At 34.0% G+C, this 23,096-nt stretch overlaps 1 protein-coding gene across 1 annotated transcript in view; it reads right to left on the reverse strand.

The window, feature by feature from the left end:
- Nucleotides 1-1,023: 1,023 nt before the first annotated feature.
- Nucleotides 1,024-23,096, reverse strand: part of LOC115444120 (zinc finger protein 177-like) — a 94,235-nt gene continuing 72,162 nt past the window's right edge. Inside the window, exons 6-7 of the mRNA XM_030169774.2 lie at nucleotides 1,521-1,686; nucleotides 1,024-1,062 (exon numbers count right to left, since the gene is read on the reverse strand). Of these exons, the coding sequence (XP_030025634.1) occupies nucleotides 1,025-1,062; nucleotides 1,521-1,686 (204 nt within the window). The 3' untranslated portion in view covers nucleotide 1,024. The remainder of the gene's footprint in view (nucleotides 1,063-1,520; nucleotides 1,687-23,096) is intronic.

The following is a 23,096-nucleotide window of genomic DNA, read 5'->3' on the forward strand; positions in this document are numbered from 1 at the left end:
CTACGTGGACGGCCAGATCTTTTTCTGTCACAAACAGAGGAGGTCTCATTGTACCTATTAATAGCCCGGTACACAAACATTTTACTAATACCAAGTGTATGGAGAGTTTTAAAAATTGCATTTGGCTCCATACCTACTTTGTGTAATGCTATCACAGCGATTCGGTTCTCTTTATCACCCCACACCATTTTAATATCGCAAAATATTTTACAATGTATTGGCGCCAAAATGAGAAAACACAATGAACAATCGTATAAAAATGACAGATTCGAAATTCAAATGTAATATTTTTTTATAATTAAGTGTAACAGTATTTATGGCCAGACTAAGTATATATTTATAATTTAAAATATCTACAGATAAAATCCCAGTAATATCTCCAATATCATTCAATACATCGTGAAACCTCTAACTTTCAATACCTAAATCTACTTAAAATATAAAAACGTACAAAAATATATAAAAATAAATTATTATTTAAATCTAATATCACATTTTAAATAATTTATTAAATATTTACATAATGTTTGCGACTTCCTATAAAAAAAAAACAATCTAGGGCAAGATTTGCTGGACGGCTGATTATTTTTTAAAGCACAATATACTAACATTTTAATTCCATTTATGTTTTGGCTACACACCAATTTAATAAATTAAACAAAAAAAAAAAAAACGATAGCTTTAAATATACGTACTCCCAACGAATAAATACTGAACCAATTAAAGAAATCTGACTGTAATCTGAATAAATAAAAACCAATACTATTGTTCTAGATTATTGTAGTCCCAAACCAAATATCTGCTAATGAGAAAACATTTGATCCAATTTTCTTACTAAACCCTATCTGCCCTTATTGCCTATTGCGACGCAAATATTGGTATTTCAGTCGAAACCTTTACGCTGTTAACTGCTTATATCTCATTCTTTACCTTCGTTGTAAGAGCCTAACTGCTTTTCTTTAGTATTACTAGAGAGTAATTCTAAATTACTATTTACAACGTCTGTCTAAGTATCTTCTTATACTCAAGTAGCGTCTCTGGCGCTGTTTCTTTGATGTTTAGCTGAAACAAAAACAGTTTGTAAGAAATCATCTTCGTGAGGTTTTTTGATAATATCTATCGGTGCATTTAGTTTATCATTATTGCTCGTTTTATTTAGATAAGAGTTAACTGTTATTATTATATTTATTAAGTAATTTATTTTGTGATGTCTGTGTTTTAGACCATGTCTATAAATTGCAACCATTTAAAAAGATCTGTATTGACATAACTGTGTTTATTGAGAGATTAATTATTTAGATATACAATCAGTCGTATACATTGACTATATTTACAAAGAATTAGAGAAACTAAATCTAAGTACATGATTGTTAAAAGTAGATACAGCATTCAAAAAGTTAATAGTTAAATGGCGTCCGTTTGATATTTACATAATACAGTGTATATTATAATACTGTGTTCATTCCATTTCATACTTTTATTTTTAAATGTCATAGAATCATATAGATATGAATTCTTACCAGTATGTAAAAAGAGATGGTTCTTCAAGTTGGTGTGTTTAGAGAAACCACGGGAACATATGTGGCATTTGTAAGGCCATGAGCCGCTATGGACGTACATGTGGGATTTCAGGTCCCCTGGAGTGGGGAACGACTTCGAACACAAGTTGCATTTGTGAGGTTTCTCCTGCGAAAGAAAGTGAATTGTGAGATTTGTGTTGATTTTTCTATATCGAACTTATTGTAACAGAGAAAATGTATGACATACTATAAAAAAACTTTTTCCGTCCCATAATAGGACGAGGCTATCGTCTCCACCGTTCGATAAAATAGATCCGAAAAGTCCGATGTGTTCTATCAAAAAAAAAAACTCAAATATTTTTATTGCTCTGGAAATCGAACCATCGGCGATTTACATCCCTAGTCCAGAAAAATGAACCAGGTAGCGATATAATTAGTAGAAATATACATAAGCGATATGACTCGTCCCATAAATAACATTGAATAAAATGTATGCACTAAAAATACTGAATAGAAACATCATTCAGACTTTCTAATAAAACGTCTGCATTATAAATTCATTTAGATAATAACTGAGCTAAACAAAACGACGACTAAACGCTATTACACGTGCAATGATACATCAGAAGTAGTACAATACAATCATTATTGTCACTGCGGCTTGTCGACACTGCGGACGGTAAATATAATTATATTTTTGCTGGTAGTAGGATATATTTTATATACTCTTGTGTCTACATATTGCATCATATAGTATGAATCATTGGAATCAATATCATTTGCACGCATTCCATATTTGGTACTGCTAAATTACTGTTGCGCTTGTATAGTCAGTCGCACTTATACTCCTCAACGAATGAGTCCTATGTAAAAAAACTTGTTACAATTTATTATATCCTGAAGCACCTATTGTTTTCTTCTTCAACCACCAACAAAAGGCAAATACTCATATAGCGACCACCGTACACAAGGTGTTAGAGCCTACCATTGTGGCCCTCGTTAGTGTGTCGCGTTCTGGGAACCTGTGTATATACACATTATCAAGAATTAACATCTCATGTCTCGGGATAGCGAGCGCAGTGGAATACCAAACAATGTTTTGTAATTCAGGGTGTTCTATGATGTTTCTATTGCGTTTGGACGGTCGTATCACTTACCATCTGGCGAACGGCCAGCTCGTCTTGTTATTGAAAGCAACAAAAAAAGACATATCCTATCGATAAGTCTACCGCATTCTCATACATAACATTAATGTTAACTATTGTAGAAAAGCATCTTGTGTGCGGACATCCGTTTCCAAAAGGCATGTATAATTGTGTCGACCGCCGAGGTGCAATCATCTCTAGTCACTCGACATTCTATTGATCCCACTCTACTTACCATCAGGGGTAGAAAGGTCACTTTGCCTGTATGAAAGAGTTCATAATGATTTCTTATGTTTACGCGAATGTTAGACATTGAAATAAAACTAAAAACTATTTAACGGATTTTATCGCGGTTTTTTATATTATTATTTTCTCCGGACGTTTCGTCTCTGTCTTGAGGTCTGGCAGCCGGTCTTTTGCCAGACCTCAAGACACTGTGAGCTCATTCTGCGTGGATCGGACCGTCAACAGCTAAAATTTAAAAAAGTTGTATATTTGAAAAATGTAGGTAGATATTGTAACTTTGACTTTACGGATGAACAACACCTCAGTCCCCCCCGTGACCATGAAGGCTGCAGTCTTCGAAACGTGAGAAAATAATAATATAAAAACCCGCGATAAAATCCGAGAAATAGTTTTTAGTTTTATTTCAAAAGAGTTCATGATATAATGTTATAGAATTCGTATATTTAGGGACGGTTTTTAGAACTTAAGTTAGAAATGTCAAGCCCATTGCATTTTTTATTAATGCTTAGGATCTGCATTTAGTCATAAGTTGATAAAAGAGAGATTGTTGAAGATAATTACACAATTATCGGTTAAAACAATTTTCAGTTTCATTACACTACCTATCTTAGTATTATAGCGTGTAGTGAAAAGATCATAAAGAGTTCATTATCTTTGTAATACAAATGAATACAATGAAACAAACGACAGAACCTGACCATATAAAACCATTAGGCGTATCATTTCTGCTAATTTTGCACTTATAAAATTTGAATAGGCGCTTATACCTCTGTTATACTCGTACATAAAATATGAACAACAGTATACACCTTGCAATCTTTGATTGCATATCATACTAGCCAGTATTATCCATATTTGCATTATAAAAAAAACAAAACACAATAAAATAAAGGATGATGAGCATAAAAAAATCAATCTGGTAAGACAATAAAACGGCTAATAATAACGAACGTGTCGAATAATCAAAGTCATGACTGGGCACATCGGTTTTATAGAGCGCAAATGAATTTATAATGGAAGCCGGCTGCCGGCACATAACCTGTTCCGTGTAATGTGGAATATGAAAAGAAATGAGTAGTCAAATGTCAAATGGAGGCAATGGTGATGAATGGATTGTGGAATAAAACGGTGTTTTTATTGTTTTACGCTGTCAGGTTTTGGACCTATTATCGGTTTATGACTTATAGTTTTCGAGAAGTTATATTTTGATGAAATAATTATGAAATAAAAAGCAATATCAGTTAAGACGTTATAGCGTACGCAACACCACATAGACCAGAGATCTATAAACAAAAGAGCATGCTCGGGAAACTACAAAATATCATTCTATAGATTGTATCAAATAACCTATAGTTAAATAAATTCTAACTTAAAGTTTTATAAATGTGACAACAAAGTAATTAAAATTTCACTTATTGCAAATTTAAATCAATGAGACAGTTTTTTTATTTATAAAAATATTCCGGAGATAGTATTAGTAAATTATCATTTAGTATCTCAGATTAAATCAGGAGTAAAACATATAAAAACCCATAAAACCGCTTATGAACCGTAACATTCTGAATGGGGACACAAAATTAAATATAGCATGACATTCCCTGCGGTGCCCCGTGGCAAACGACTCAAATTACTTACGTCGTTTGTGGTAAATACTACGACCTCCGTGGAAGTTTATATAAACTTTATTGTCTAAACATCATTAATGATCGGGCCTGACGGTCCAAGGGAATTCGGTTTACGCTACAAGCGACAAGAAAAATTGCTATTTGGCCCCGTAAAACGAATTCGCTTGGAGCGTCAAGCTCATGGTCTTTGGGTAAAATAGTCCTGTACATTCCATCATATTCCATCTTACCGCTACTAGCTATCTGCCTTAGTAGCGTAGTTTTATTACGGTACGAGTACTAAGGTCGAATACGAGTGCTAAGGTCTCAGGTTCTATCCCCGGGTCGGGCAGTTACTATTTAGTTTTTCTACTCAGTATCAGCCCGAAGTCTGGAATTGATACTCCATAAGGCGATAGGCTCACCATCTATCTGCTGAACTCGTTGGGGATAAAACTGGTGAGTATGTCTATCTACTAAGTCCACCATATTTATATCGACGGGTAATGAATTTAAGCGACAATTTTTTCGAAAATTTTTAACTAGGTTTAAAAAAACATGTAAAAACGTGCTGATTTGAAATATGTATGAAACTTAGTGCCGCAAAAAAATATCACTTAAGTAAGATATCAACCTGTAATATTTATTAACAGCTATAAGCCTTATTAACATGTTTCTCAACAATTATTTTGCTCCACACTTATTAAGCGGCGATAGCATAGTTGGATGTGGAACGGACTACCGAGACTATTGTCACACCCCTCTGACTTTTCTAAAATCATGTGTGTATTCTTTGTGAATTTATTGTTCGCTTTAACGGTGAAAGAAAACATCGGGAGGAAACCTGCACATCTGAGAAGTTCTTTATAGGAATTTCGAAGGTATGTGAAGTCTACCAATCCGCACTAGGCCAGCGTGGTGGACTAAGGCCTAATTCCTCTCAATAGTAGAGGAGGCTCGTGCTCAGCAGTGGGCAAGTTTATAATACAGGGCTGATATTATTATTATTATTATAAGTCTTATTTATCCGATCACTCTGCTTGGTTGTCTGAAAAACGGTGCCATGTTTGTTACGGAGAATGGCCAAATGGTCGTCTCCGCCGCGTCAAGGGCTATTGAGATTCAGCTAGGATACAAATCGAACGATGCATCACACTTACAATTCCTATGCTTGATTAGGTCTTGGATTTTGGTTAGACTCTAACCAAAGTAAAAACTTTCGCGGATATTTCCGCGTCTGTTTGTAATTTATTACATATTAACTAATCAATGTTCTTCAAATTCAATTAACAAATCGTACAACTAATGTGCACACTTCATATCCAATTTCCTGTAAAACGTTAGGTTTAAAAAACTCAATTAAGTCACATTCCTAATTACAATCTATGAGACCCTCCCATCTAATTTTCGCTCGGCAGCCTTCTCACACCCACTGGAGAAAAAACTATAATTAAAACACGGCCAAATTAAAAATATATCCATATAGACTACGCAACGTGAATTATAGTCATTTTTATTTATTTGGTTTTCATCCGGTAACTCAATCAAGGGAGATAAAAAAGACTACTGGTATACCGATCCTCCCGCTACCGAATATTGCAGCGCATAAATCAATAAACAAAGAGCCATTAGCTGTCTGACAATTTCCTTTGGATAAATCACGCACGAAGAGGGCAAAAAACTGGTCGTCTCATCTGCTCTTGGGTAATGAAGGCGCGAGAAATATTTGCATCGAGGCGATTTTGCAACGATGCGATACAAAAACGACTTAATTTAAATATAATCTAAATGCTAAATTTAAACAGCATTTTTATGAAAAGTTTTGTTCTCTATGTATCAGATTATTAGTCCACTGCTGAACATGGGCCTCGCCTAAAAATTTCCAGACGGATCTATTAAAAGCGGCCTGCATCCATTCACATTGACAATTACTATTAAATCTTTACTTTCCGAAAATAGGAAATTATGGACTTCAAATTCATTGCATCATTATGTACCTTCATGTTGATATATTTTATTTTTAAAATAATATTGCAACAAAAAAATCATCGTGATATCGTCCAATTCTCGCCCACATAATCGCACGGCCGATCAACAAAACGTAGCTCGGTTGTATCTCTTACAGTGACGTATGGTCGGCCGATACGCCCGCGCCGCGTTATGGAAATCGAATGCAAATGTGATGTGGCTCGGTTAATTTAACTAAATAAATTGATACCGTAACCCGGCGCAGGCGCACGCTAAGGACTATGTTTCGGTATTGCTCGTTAGTATAGTCTGTGGATATGCGTGGGACGATAATGATAACCAAGAGAGAAATTAAAATATTTATTGCATTATTTAAAAGGGAAATTGAATTAAAGCGATGGTGTGAATATTCTGAGTTTATCTGTACGTTGTAGATAGTGTTTTGCGAAGGAGAATTCTTTGTACGATTTACTATTATTAGACTTGATAGCATCTATCTTACACAGTACAAAGTTTATAAAGTAAATGACTCAATTTCGTAAGGGATTTCTCATTGCCAGTATGACGATAATTACACCTTCGTTTAATTCTGTCCCATGATTTTGACACTTCTATTTGCCAACGTTAGCTCCGTCATATGATATGATACAACAAATCTATCGCCAAGTGAAACAAAATTTGAATTCCTGGCATAGTATACTTTTCAAATATGCATAGATTTTTTGCTACTAAGCGTTCAAACCCAAAACTTCACTGACTAATTAACTACTTTCAAGTGTTTTCCAAGTTGTTTGAAACCTACATTTGGTCCTATTCTACAACCATAACAAACTTATCAAAACATTGATGCGTTAAAAGTAATTAATAACACAGCACCAATTATCTTGAAATTCATAATCAATTTTCTATTTGACGGTTTGCGTCCGCCTATAGCGATCTAATTGATCCCCATATATCTTACTCCACATGATTAACTCTACGCTAGTTCACTTGTTTACGATCGAGGATTTTTGATATAACGAGTCGCTTATTAATTTAATATAGGCGTCATGAGAAACGCGCCCGAGACGTGCGATTTATATGTCGGTTGAGTATGATTTGTATGTACAAGTTGAAATTGTTAGAGATAAAGTATTAGAGACTACGAAGTTTTTTTTTGTATAACATCATCATCATCAGCCGCGGGACTTCCATTGTTGAACATGGGCCTTCCGCAAAGATTTTGAGATCGAGCTATTGGAAGCGGCCCGCATCTAGCGACTTTCTGCTAATTTCATGAGGGCATCTGTCCACCTCGTGGGTGGACGTCCGATGCTGCGCTTGCCAATTTGTAAAACATACTTAGTAAAAATTAAAATGTTGGTGTTATTTTCGTAACTTTATTTTAAGATACATTAATTTAAACGTCAATTCAAAAAATGTCTAAAAATCGATGGCGATAGCATTGCGCAAGATACGATCCTCGCGTGAGTGTGAGACAACCTTAACCGCCGCTATTTCATTAAGTCACTTCTCGAGAATAATTTAATCAGTACCGTCGGCAAAAGAACGATAAAGCATGATTGATATTGTAGTGCATCGGGTATCGGCCATGTATCGGTGCATCATGAAATCCTGTGTAAATGGGTTCGTATATTTTTCTATAGCTTCAAAGATTTGAATTGGCAGATATATAATAAGATTTTTTGCTCGCCTTTTATGACGTATTAATTAATTAATTTGCAATAAGTTAAGTTCTTTCGACACTCAAATTCACGCAATATTTAGCATGTTTTTAATCACACTCTCTGTAATTAAGATATTATAATTTTAAAATATCACTCCAACCGCAGGCGGCTGATAAGCGATCAATAATATCTGAAATAATTTCGAACCTTAACACTACGAAATACAGGTGTTATTTGAAACACAAAGCCGAGACATAAATCATTTTTGGGTGCATCGAATGACATGTTTGTACTTGGATTTTTTAATATTCTACCCGATGTGTCACATGTTATCTGGCGCTGAACACGGTCCCTTCTCGTTCCGACAGTGTGTATTAGCTTTACTTTTTAAACGTTATCGATGTGGAAATCCGGTGACGTATCGACCAAGACTATTTCATTATGATTGTGTGGTAATTATAGACATATATATATATATATATATATATATATATATATATATATATATATATATATATATATATTTATCATTATGTATATTAGGTCCTGGGTTGGAATACCGGGTCGAGGCAAAAATAAATAGATTGTTTTTTTCCATCTTAAAAATGACTCGATAAGGAAGCTGGCGGTGTATCAGTAAGCAAAGCCGTTGATCCAGCATCTAATGACTCTCGAATCATATTGGATTGCCGTCTCACCGGACTATGAGAATGAAAAACAAACAGTGCAACTGTGTATTGCGCACACACTTGTGTACTATAATATCTCCTGCGTACATGACTGATCTCCGTTGATATTAGCCGGCGTGGCTGGAATTCGACTTCTTGGTTTTCATTGGGACATTATGTATATTGTATAGTATCATAAGTTCATGTCTAATCCTCGAAAGGATAGTAAAGGTGTTGCCATTGCACCCAATAAGCTTCCGTCCCATTACATGATCGATCACTCTAAACCATAGTTGCACAAGCTTATGTACAAAACGGAAAACTACACATTTTGATTGGCCCGAAATTCAAACCTGGGACCTCAGCTATTTGTAAACAGTGCATCTAAATCACGGAATCAATATTTATTATTAGCCCTGTATTGTACGCTGTCCCACTGTTGGGCACGGGTCTCCTCTACTACTGAGAGGGAAGGTATGCAGGTTTCCTCACGATGTTTTCCTTCACCGTTAAAGCAAGCGATAATTCACAATGAATACACACATATTTTTTTTAAAAAGGCAGAGGTGTGTGCCCTTGCTAATTGAACCTGCGGACATTCGTCTCGGCAGTCCAATCCACAACCAACTAGGCTATCGCTGCTAGCCATATTTATTAAAACAGGTGTAATGCAATTAATCAGAGACAAATTTACACATTGTAGTTTTTAAAGTGAAATCCGCACCATTACAATCCGGTTTTCAAAAATCTGCAGCTGTTCGCTGTACAAGATTTACCGCAAAAAAAAATTATCCAAGTAGCTTGAGCAATGAATTTAGATTTATTGCTTGCTAGCGTTTGCTAATGGCTCCGTGTGAAAGTTCTTAATAAAAATCTTTCCGTTCATTAATTCTTCGGGATGTATGGTAGCCTTAATGTTCAGTCCATGACGTGGGCTATGGGTAAAGCAAGTTTTATGTATATATATATATATATATATCATCCATCACTAGAGGCATGAGCACATCACTTGAGAGTCTGACATCGAAATGCAATCAATGGCCGTCATCGCGATTTTCACCTTTTTAATAATTTATATTAATTACAATGTAAAAGCATTAGTGAACCAAATAAACATACCAATAATAAGGGTCTTTATCTTCTACAATAAGTACATACACAACATATATTAATATATGTATGTATATATTATATATTACAATATAATATCATTATAAAATGTTCATTAAAAAATTTAAATCAAATTTTCGGTTTTATTTTTAGGTCCATAGAGTGGTAAATTATTTATAAAAATATTTTAATAAGATATACTATAATTGCAACTTGAACTTTGTACCTGCGTGGTTCTCCAACTAGGAGAAATATTGAAAAATACATAAACTATCGAAGAGAATATTTTATAAACATCAATAAATATATTTAAAAAGGCGTTAGTAAAAACTTATAAGGATTGTTGAACGTTGTAACTAGTTAACCTATAGATTTTAATAAATAATTTACAAATACCACTTAACCGAGCCATCGCGTGATGCCATTTCTGTCCGTACACTTGATTTACAAATAATAAGCAATGGCATATTACTAACAATCATAATTCATTTTAATCAACCACCGCGCGTGCATCGCCATCTTGAAAATGTTTTTTATACATTAAAGAAATGCGTGCAGATAATATTTTCCGCCTCAGTTCATCGTAATGACTATAAAAAACCCTTACACAGATGTGTCAATTATGGTGATTGTCAAGACTTCCTTGTAATGACAGATGCTATTGTTATGGCTTCTGACACGGAATTTTTGCGTTATGAAGTCCAGGGCCTAATATACACATGCCGCAATCGTATGCGAGTGCATAAATGTACATCCATACCGTAATTCGTTTTTGTTGAGCAACACTATAATGAAATTAAATGATTTTTTGAAATGAAATGGTTTATTTGAATCTGTAAAATGTTATACATTATTTAGATTCCGGCAATAATGTTTAATATAACACTGTTATATAAAACTATCTGTAATTTTGGTGGTCACTTGTTTCTATACGTTGAATGTTACCATTGCCACACCGCCAATAATAGAAATGAACAAAATATAACGAACAATTACTTTCGACAAAAAGCGAGTAACACAGTATATGTTCTTTAACTTTTGCAGGCTCTCTAACAAATTATCGATTCTTATGTTGTCGGTTTTCAAAGTCTACGTTACGTAACATATACTAACAATAAAAAACTTTTTGCTCAGGGCCCTTATTCTGTATGATAGTGTAAACGCGTAACGCGGCCGTGTCATGTTATCTTCGAGAAATGTGTGTGGAATGGTATTCTGTAAGCCAAATTTCTATAGTACTAAACATGATGGGTTGTGTTACGTGCTTGTTACACACTGTCAAAATAACGTGCGGGATAGAGAATAAGGCCCCTGATGTTGCTGAGTAACACTAAAAAACGTTGCTCCACAAACAGTAACTGCGTTGTGGCTGCACCATTATACATAAAAAAGGTAACCCTTCCGTGGTGCCAACACGCTGTCTTTTCTGTTTTAATACGATTTTTACATCGTCGTTAATAATGCGACTAAATGTGCTCAACACAAGCTGTCTGTTTTATTTTCATAGAATTACTCATATATTAGTTTAACTTACTGACTATAATCAAGTTTTGAAATAAATAATATTTCATTTTACTCCAATCCAGCGTATCATTATTAAAAGTTATGTCTTGCACGATTAGCAAACATTTTAGAAAACAAAAACGAAATGAATTAAAACGCTCTGAATGCACAATGTTCTACATATTTAAAGTGGTCCGAAATGAAAGGGCCTCGATTGTACCCACTGATTTGTTTACAGTTCATTGCGATACACATGTCAATTTATTATGCTATTCCGTTGTGCATGATTTGTTTTGTAGTTCAAAGAAATCAAGCTGTGTATTTTGTTTTCTTTGAATATATTGAAGCTTAGTATTAGCGGTGATAGCTTAGTTGGAAGTGGAACGGAATGCCGCGACGATTGTCCGCAGATTCAAAACCCAACGGAACCTCTGACTTTTCTAAAATTATGTATGTATTCTTTGTGAATTATCGCTTGCTTTAACAGTGAAGGAAAACATCGTGAGGAAACTTGGATACCGGAGAAGTTCTCTATAAGAACTTGGAGGATATGTGAAATCTGCCAATATGACTAGACCAGCGTGGTGGATTAAGACCTAATCCTTCTCAATAATAGACAAGGCCTATGCCCAGCAGTTGGATTATATGTAATGCGAACTGGTATTATTATTAGTATAAGTAACCCCAAAAGGTCAGTATTTCAACACGACATGTACTATATTTGGCAATTTAAATAATTCAATACTCACTATTTTCGAAACGATATGTAAAATACCAATTCGGTTTTGCTATATCGTATGAAATTTCGTCTGTATTTTGAATACAAGCACATAGTCTATATATTCTCTCATACAGTGTAGATCAAAACTCCGATGGGAATAACTAGTTTATAACCATGACGTGTACCAAAACCTAAGTTGTCTCAATATTAATTGTTATCAAAGATATTTTTTTTATCCAAAAGTATTATATTCAATCATGACTTCTTTATTCACTATAACAATAAACTTTAACATTTTTGGATAATTATTTATTGTCCTATCATTTAAACCATAAAATATAAAATTGAGACTATAATTTTATGACTAAGAACGCAGTATAGTAATAAATGTGATTTATGATTAATTTAAAGTTATTTTAGCATCCACACAATGCGATGATATAAAAATGTATGTTCTGCTTTTTAATATGTAAATCAACGCGTTATTATGTTATTGATATATCAAGACTTTAAAAAAATGCTAATAATATCTTTCAATGCACATAATATATATTCTGTAATATACTCGTCTCAACAACATTATTGATAGTGCTAACACGTTTTTTTGTTCAATAGATATCAGCCCGGAGTCAAAAATTCTTGCACTAAATATCGGTAGGCTCGCTTCCTATGAAATCATGGGACTGAACACACAAGGCGAAACATGGTTGCTCTGATAGCACCTTCGTCTGCATTGTATAATTGTAAAATGTGGGTAGATATTGTAACTTTGACGTTTTTTGACTTTTCTTTCCGTCCAGAGAAACATCGAGAGAAAATTGTAATATAAAAACCTTGATAAAATTCGCAAAAGTTAAAATAGTTTTATTTCAATGTAATAACACCTTAAGGGATAAAGACGTGAGCTCGGAAGTCGAACCCAAAACGTCAGAGCGATGTGGTAACGCTCTCGCAATACTAGACAGATACTTGAAAATAAAAGTGTTCTCAAATTTGTCAAAGTGATTGTTTAACACTGAAAAATTTCCAGACACCATAGAGTATCAGCACTCATAAACACACTCATCTAGAACGTGTCGTGCTTCCCTATTGTTTGATGTATTATTGTTGATGTATTTAGAGTGCTGACCAATTAAAATATGTCCTTGACAACATAATACCTTCGTTAAATGTAATTCTAAGAGCTATTTTAAGCTAAAATAAAATAAGAAGATAGTCGGTCGGTTAACAACACCCTTATATTTTAGAAAAGTATCTTGTTTGTTAAAGATTTAGGGTTATTTTTATTTAGTCAACACAAATACGATTGGAGAAACAGAAACGGCTTTATTACCCAATTGTCTCGTACTTTTATTAACGTAAAAAGCGGCGTCGGAAATAAAACATTTCAAAGCAAACATCGAACGTTCGAAATTCAAAATCATAAAATCGTTAATTCCAGACAGATCTGTAACAACACATTTCAAGTTACTTTTTTATAACAGGTTCGATACATTTTTATTATACATTTAGACATTATTTTTCATTATCTCTCAGTAAATTATCGAGTAGTCACAAACTAGCTAAGGCGGTTTCGTTTTGATTGCTCCGTATTTCTAATTGATAGAACTATGGGAGTGACAGAGAAAGATGTATTTGGGTATAGCAGAAGTGATATCTATATAAATATTATTTCTAATAATTATCGTCGAAGTATCAATATCTTGTTTTAATTATGAACCTCGTTTGTTGAAATTATTTTTATGTTACTTTTTATATTTATGATAAATAACTCATATCAAATGGTTTTAAAAAGCTGTAATATTTTTTTATTCCAGTTTTTTAATTTGTACAAGAAACCCTTATATGTCTGTACCTAATGCATAAAAAAGTATTCCTTAAATAAAAAAAATCGTTTGCTTTTCATTCCACGGAAATGGATTTGTACAAAAATTAACTAAATAATTATAATTATAGATGAAATAAAATCAAACGTCATAATTACGCATATATTACTATGCCCATTAGTAAAAAAAGAAATAACGTGTAAATTTTAATAAATTCAGTAGTCCTACAAATTCTTGTTAATGAATATGTGAGAAGATTTATAAAATTATACTCCTAATTCACTTCAAATGCTTGAACTCGAATATATATTTTTATTGCAAAATAGCAATCACATAATAAGCGATAGTAAAATTGTCAGCACAGTTAATAACCTGCTATAATGTATTCCGACGAAAATTTATACCAGCAGTGATCAAAAAGATTCGGAAGTTAATAAAGACGCTGCCAACGTTTCTCTACCAATAATACTAATTAAACGACTTCCTGCACAGCTCTCGTAATATAGGCTAATCATTGGCGCATTTTTTTCAATATAAGTGTTATTTAGCATCTCATTAGCTACTTTACGAACGATTTGGGTTTGCTAAATGTGGTTTTATTGCATATATTTTTGCCGTTTTCCTTATTTTTCATACACACATTAATTTTTAAATATTTTGTATGTTCAAAAATATCTTGATACTCTTGCATTTTGCTATATATTTAACCTTTTTAGTAACATCAATTAGATGACGTTGTGGAGTACTTTGTGAATTAAATAAATACTTTTAATCAATTTTAGAATGGAATAAATAGGAGATAAATAAATGAAGTTGTTTCTAAATAAATTCATTAGTGAAGGAAATGAATAGAGAAACGATGTGAACTAACAATACTTATCAGCGAGATTGCGTGGAAGGCATTATCTAAATATTTGTAATGCCAAGAATACTAGATTTGTATTATACCTTTATCTGATATAAGATTTTTTTAAATCACATATTTTATTAAAATTATGGATTTTTTTCGAATCATTGCGCATGTTTCAGTCTTTCCTTTATAATATTATAATCAAATCAATTTATTTTGCAAAAGACCTAGTATATACTATGATTTTTATTTTATTTTTTATTTTTATACTTTGATGATTATTTTATTTTTATACAATGATTTATGATGTTTCATATATTACATATGCAACATGTTTCACCATTTTAACGGTATGCAAAGATTTATATACGTACTTCCAATTAGAGAAAGTAGTTACACATTTTTTTTATTTTGTTTTTCAGTTGTTATTAGTTATATGTAAGTGGTCTATCATAAAGCATATCATCAAAAAAAAAATTGAAAGCGCTAATCTTAGGAACTGCCTGACAGATTTTGAGTTCTTTTCTCTAATATCAAGTTAAAGTACTCCTGAGTGCTTTAGGCTATTTATGACCCTGGAGAATCATTCACGTGGGCGGAGCAGCGGGCAAAAGTTAGTCCGTAATAAAATCACAAGGGGATCAAAAAATAATTACGACAATGACATATAGATTATTTTTAAAACGAGCACAGCATGACGCAACTGGACCTTATAGTAAATGGAATGGGATCCAATAGAATATCCAGTGATGAGAGACGATTAACCTTCGGCAGTCGACACAATTATGCCGGCCTGTTGAAACCGGACACAGGCTGATCCCGGGACACACTTACGTGGGCCACTATGACCACCTTGTGGTCGCTATCCGGACGGATAAAAGATATATCCTACAACAAAAAAGATTAAACATGCTCTACCTAACGATTAAGAATAGGCAACGTGATATTGCTCATATCACAATATAGTCATAAAAAAAACTTGTTGATTATTTTGTTCATTGAAATTCCGATATATTTTCACAACCAAATGGAAAGAGCCGAAACGTGCCACAATTTCACGGCTGTAAAATTTCAAAACTCAATTTACTAATCCACACGACTTCCATATTGATACATCTAATCCGGTGCGAAATCTGTAACGTTTTTTGGTATCAATAAAGTATATCGTTCGATAAATGAATTAATTTTGACAAGGTTTCTTACTTTGCAGCATCTCGATCGCATCGGCTTGACTCTTTATTGTTTAGTCACAGTATAATTAAATGAGAATTACATATTAGTACCTCTATTTATTACTTTAAAGGTGAAGATAAACGTCGTGAAGAAATCAGAAGTTGTCTACACGAAGTTTGAGGGTGTGTGAAGTCTACCCATCCACACTAGGCGAGAGTGGTGGTTGTACTTGAGGCCCGTGCCCAGCAGTGGGACAGTATACAGGGCTGATATTATTATATCACTATATTTAGTCTATTCGTTGATAACCTCCTCCTCTTGAAGTCGGTTAAAAACACCTGAATCACAATTCGCCAAACTTCATTAGTCGTAAACAAAAACACGTGTTTCCAGGGACATTAGAAAGGTGTCCCCTGGCAAACATAAAAAAGTAACGGATTCAAGACCCCAAGCAGGTGCTCTACCACCGGTCGGTTGCAGCTTTAATGGGATTATAAAGGCAATATTGCATCGTAAAGCGCTTTATACCTTTATAGTACAATGGTAGGGTCAGGTGTATATGATTTTGATTTGTGTCAATTTGGAATAGACAGCTGGGACAGCAGTGGCTAAGGGTAAAACTTTTCGAAGAAGAACCCGAAACAGCGTATAGATACTAGTATCCATAAACTGTTTGCAAATCGTTCTAATGATAATTAGATTTTACATAAGATAAGCAGCGATAGCCTAGTTGGTTGTGGAACGGACTGCCGAGACTTATGTCCGCAGGTTCAAATCCCAAGGGCACACACCTCTGATTTTTCTAAACAATGGTGTGGATATTCTTTGTGAATTATCGCTTGCTTTAACAGTGAAGGAAAACATCGTGAGGAAACCTGCATACCTGAGAAGTTCTCTATAGGAATTTCGAGGGTGTGTGAAGTCTACCAATCCGCACTAGACCAGCGTGGTGGACTAAGGCCTAAATCCTCTCAGTAGTAGAGGAGGCCCATGCTCAGCAGTGGGCAAGTATATAATACAGGGCTGATATTATTAAGCAAGGCAAGCCGGCAGGAATATATAGGTTATAATAACTCTTCACCACTGTGGGACAGTGTTGGTCAAATTGGCAGCAGCCGCATGAAAGACCTTTGCTAGTTTCTAAAATGATATTATTCTAGGATGTGGTCTAACAAAAGGTAGAAGGTATGGTTCAAAGAGCTGGTAGGTGTCGACCGCACCAAATCTTCGTATGTGAGATATCTGACATTCTCAGTAAAGGCCAGGTCAAAAGTACCCTGAACCGGCGGGAATGTGACAATTGATGAAGGTGGAGGAAGCGAGAGAAGTATGCCAGAATTTTACAAAATGGCAATCCATTGTCTCAACCCATCCCTGTAAGATAGAGATATGCATGTATATGTGGTCTAACAGCGAAACATCGCAATTACTGGAGATTATAGTTGGAACATTCGAGCGCAGCTTGCAGTCATCAGAGATATAAATAGGTAATGCCTTGATAGCTATCTAGGACTAGCGAATGACTCCTCGGTCTCTAAGATTTGGGCTATAAAACAAATATAAGAATAAGCTTATAAAATCATTATACCTTGTTACAATAATTTCGCGCATTTTGCCTTTTGGTTTATAGTAACCGATGGTACTTCAATTAAATTGGGAGAGATAATCGACGTAGCTTCCCATTCGTTGCGCGTCAGTTCGAACTCCTGTATTCGAGATAAACGTAAATCGTATTCTGATATAAGGCAACCACCAATCTTCTTAGCTCCTTGTCACTCAAAATGTTCTGTCCAAGTTAACGAAGTATAGCGAATAGAAATTGTGTATTTGAGATTATACAATATTTTGTATTTTTTATTTGTTGAACAACAATATAAAATTATGTGTACCCTCTGTGCATTGGCTATTTGATATAGCTGAGTGTTTAAGGAAATAAAAATTATGTTGCAATATGGATTTTTTTTTTATTTATTTCTTTTATTTAAGAATACACAGTCGCAAACACAAATTCGTTTCTTTTACGATTCCCACAAATTAACAATTTTGGAATAGGTCATTATATTATTAAGAGAGCGATTTCAGGGAAACGTCAACATTTCGACCAAACCGATTATAAAATGACAATTTCAATTAAACCTACCAATTTCTCATAGCTTAACCCACTCACATTGTACCACCAATTGTGAGCGCAGTATTGTCCAAACAAACAGACGGACTGCCAACAAATAACGAACCTCTAACGAACGGAAAAGTGTCAAACCGACACATGCAAAAGTTGTATCGTCTCACAAACGTGTTCTTGTTGCGGAACAGGCGCGAGTTGCGTCGGATTAAAAATAAAAGTGATTGCATGAAGTTCTTCAAAGTCTCCGTTTCATTTTAGTCAAATGTTATTCTAATATTCTGCGATGGCTCGTAATTGGCTTATTTCATTCATTTTTTTATATATAGTATAATAATAATAATAATAATAATAATATCAGCCCTGTATTATATACTGTCCCACTGCTGAGCACGGGCCTCCTCTACTACTGAGAGGGATTAGGCCTTAGTCCACCACGCTGGCCTAGTGCGGATTGGTAGACTTCACAGACCCTCGAAATTCCTATAGAGAATGTATAGTATAGATGCATTAAATAAAATTAATAAATATTGTCTTATCAAATATAGAGGCTATTTAAATAAAAGTTATTGCGAAATAAATTGGTTATTAAAATGATTATCAGCAGATCAATTTCGACAAATTTTTATATGTAAACACGACTTCCGAGGTGGCTTAGTACGGTACGACTGAAGTCTAAGGTCTCGCGGCGGAATCCCGGATTCAGTAAAATGGTAATGGGTTTTTCTACTAAGTATCAGCCCGGAGTCTGCTATTTGTGCCTCATATGGCGATAGGCTCGCCCCTACATGGGAAGGAATAAGCAGTGCGAAAAGTGAATGCACCAATTGCGCCTCTGCCTACACCTTCGGAAGCAAGGCCGTGAGAAGATCAATATTATTTAAGCACTTCTTTACATAACGTGTACCACGACAATAAATTATTCTTTATTTCTATATATAAGACATTAATCAATGCTCAACGAAGCGAATCACACAACATTACCGACTGCTAAGTAACTAAAGTTATTTTCATTCCTATCTATAGACTATTGTGTTTCTACCTTTACCTTTTGCAAACACATTATTGTTTATTCTGAAACATTTCATATATTCTTTTGTTCACATTAAATCCATTCCTATCGAATCTGACAGAAATAGTTTGAATGGGAATGCTATGAAAATTACGCAGCAATGCCTATTGTAAATCACTCGTTCACATCAAGCTATTGTGAGCGCTGCATTATTATTTCGCTTTTCTATCCTTAACTAGCCGTCCAGTAGTGTCCGCTTTAATTCAGCGCTGTGACAGCTGAAAGATCCTTTAACTCGCGTGGTCAATCAGGAAAGGCTCCTGTCCAATAATTTTCAAATGGAATTTATCGGATAAATTAAATATTTTAACAAATCCATTGGTATTCTTGACATGAGAATATTTTTTCATTGACATTTAAAACTTGATTTTAAATGTTTTAAATCAAATGAATTAATTTTAATCATTCCTTTAAACAATTTATCTTTTATATATAGCCGATGGGTATAAATTAAGTTTTAGTGCGATTACAAATAAACGTTAATGTCCTTCTGAATTTTATGCATATTTTCACATCGGCTTCTTACAGAATGGGCATTTTCATGCTATTTAAAGAGTTAAATGGGAACTTTCGTACACAGCCGTATAGAAAAATAGCATTCATTGGTTACACATGATGAAAAAATAAAAATCATAAAAAAAAAACAAATTTAAATTCAGAATCCAATATAATCGAATCCATTGCTTCGAGCAATAAGACCGCCAATTGTACCTCCTTTCAGCCTTCATTGTTTAAATAAAGCTCAGTGTTTTGTATATAGTGTACAATAAAGCTATGAAATAAATAAATAAATAATTGATAAAAAAGAAATATTAATCGGGTCAAGACATTTTAGATTTAAAAACAGAACCATTAACTAATCGTTGGTCACATAGAGTCCAAAATAATTTCCCACGGTTGTTCAAGGAACCGCGTCGCAAGACGTCGCGGCCAGTAGACCGTGGCTTCACACGGAGTGTGTGAACCCGGGTTATACGAGATGAGCCGTGCCCGACTCACGTGTGTTACCGTACCTTCGGTGAGACAAGGGCGCAATCGCAATACCGCAACTGAACAACAAGATTGTGTCGCCCCAATATATAAAAAAAAACGCACTAATATGACAAAGGCAGTATGGCCTTCTGGCGAAACGAGACTGTACTAGATGCGTGACTTTGTTCTTCCTCATAAAATTAAGTTTTAAGGTCCATCGGCATACTTAACTCATTTTAAGAATTTTAAACATTTGTTCTTTCTTACCGAAGGTACGATGTGATATGATATCTTTACAATATTTATGATATGGTATAAATAATTAAGAAAGAAATTATTGTAAAAAATAGTCGCTTTTTAATTATTCCTATTTGACCTGAGATTGATGTTATGGGTGCTTTTCTTTTTATTATTATCAATGTCATTTGAAAAGTAGGTATTGCGATTTCAGTATTTAAACATTTCCTTTTCTAAATATACTAATGATCTAAAAGCATTTTTATAATACAATTACTTTTGGAATCTACTAGGTTAGCAAAAACAATTGTAATCTTACTTCATTCTTATTGTACACTCATAATAGAAATTATTCTAAACCTAGATTTGCTAGCCATCCCTCCTTTTCCTTGGCTTTATAACCCGACCCATTTAAATAGTATGGACATTAATAAATTCATTAGTCAATCTGTTTCAATTTATTCCGATCGACAGTTCAAGGCGGTTTCTTTCTTCGTCACAGTTCCTTAGGCACCCAGGTTCCCACAGCGACCTGACCCGTAATTTATTGGCCCTCGGACACCGCCTTAGCAGAACTACCTGCAGGTGCACCCTAAGAAACTAGGGCTGTCGCAAAAGTGTTTTGGAGGTAATAAATAAAAAATAAAATACTTTATTTATTACGTAGGCGAACAAAGTTGCACTTATGATACGTCAATACAAAGCCTAAGAATAATTATTATTATTTCTAAACAACTATTAAAATTACTTATATAACTATGGACATTTTAAGTAAATTAGGGATAAAATTTATAATAAAAACAAGGTACAAACCGAAGTAACCAGCTCGGGCTGGCAAGTAGGGGAAAATAGAAGAATAACGCGTCGCGATCCTCACCGGCGAGGACATGAACCCTAACCTAGCTAACCTACCAGCCTTTCATTAGCTACCTAAGTGATGACTACCCGAAGAAGAAAGGCAGAAAGAAACTCCGGGCTTTCATTTTTGTCATCAATTGTTGAGTACATCTTTTGAATTTTTTTTCCAAGTATTTCTTGTACATAGTCACAATAGTTATATAAGCTAATGCACGCACATCACCGTTAACATGGGATAAGATGAAATCCAATCGATTAAACCTGGAGTGGCATAAAATAAAATTAAAGATAGGAAATAAAATTAAAGATAGAAATAGAGGTTAAAGATAGGTTATTAAAACTATAAGTGTTGGTGATATTAGTGAGATGACAAGATGTCAGTAGATATTTTAATAGTTATTTAAATAATTGTGAGTACATGAGGTTCATTTGAAGTTAAAATCTTCAGGTTGCGTAGGTACGTATGCACGTAAAACTAATTTGTTTTTTGTATCTACTAATTCTATGAAATTCGACTTTTTATTTTTATTTGTATTTCTCGTTTTCATATAATTACAAACACTGCAGCATTGAAAAAACATAAACTTAAATGTAATAAAAAAAAATAAAAAAATCGTTGTGGCAGCCCTGTGCGCATTCACCGTGAATTGTGTGATTTTCTTAAGTTGCGGACACATGAGGTCATAGTTAAAATAAGTAAAAACTTAAGGAGGGGCGTTATGGGAAACGAACACGGTAACATCACATTACGAGCACCGAACTTTACCACTACATACGTAATACATTGAACATAATTGACCACGCTTTGCGCTAATTGTTTGTTATATTAGATTTTATAACCGATTTCAAAAAAGGAGGCGTTCTATTCGTCGTGTTTTTATGCTCAGCGATTCCTTCTCGGACGACGCGTCTATTTTGTATTTATAACTTTTTAAACACTGAAAATAAAAAGAATTTTTATATAAGCATTGTTAACTAAAAAGAAGTCCGTCAACCCTATATTAAATTATTGCTATATTTACGTAGTACATATAACACACACACTCACGCCTTTTATCCCCGGAGAGGTAGGCAAAGTCGCAACAGGTACACGCAATTTTTGCCTTGAATATTCCCCCCATAATGTAATAGGGGACAAGGCTATCGCCATATCGAACACAAATTCCAGACTACGGACTGATACTGAGTAGAATAACCAATATAATTTTGCCCGACCTAGGGATCTAACCTTAGTCCTGTCATACTGTGTTACAACTACTCCATCAAGCAAGTAAAATATAATGTAGACCTTTAAATCTAGACAACAAAACGATGAATTTCTTTATATTGACTACTTTAACGCAAATCTTTATAGAAAAAGGGAACTATTATGAAATGTCACGGTAGAATGCATTGAAAAGGATATTCCTTGTACTGCGTCATATGAGTTATAGTTAGAAAAACTCTAATGGATCCCATTGTTCTCGCCAAGGATACCTTGTTTTTTTTTTCCAGTTTCGCAAATTAATTACAAGCCTTGTTTCCGTAGTTATGTAAAGATTACAATGGGATGAGTGAGTGCATAAATGAGGTATACGAACATACTAGTATTAACGTGGTTTTAGAAATATTGTTCTTTTTAGCAAAAAAATTTAAATCGTATAAAAAGTATGTCTTCATTTTGTTTATATTATATATATTTTTAATTTAACTATACACGCCCAAATTTTCACCATGTAATGCAATTTATAAAATATAATTAATACCCAATAATGACTACACGTATATAATCCTTTTTTATATTAAATTTATTGCAATCCACAATTGTTAAAATGTAAGTTTGAAAAATTAAATA

This window comes from Manduca sexta, chromosome 24 (assembly GCF_014839805.1).
Source record: "Manduca sexta isolate Smith_Timp_Sample1 chromosome 24, JHU_Msex_v1.0, whole genome shotgun sequence".
Lineage (NCBI taxonomy): Eukaryota > Metazoa > Arthropoda > Insecta > Lepidoptera > Sphingidae > Manduca > Manduca sexta.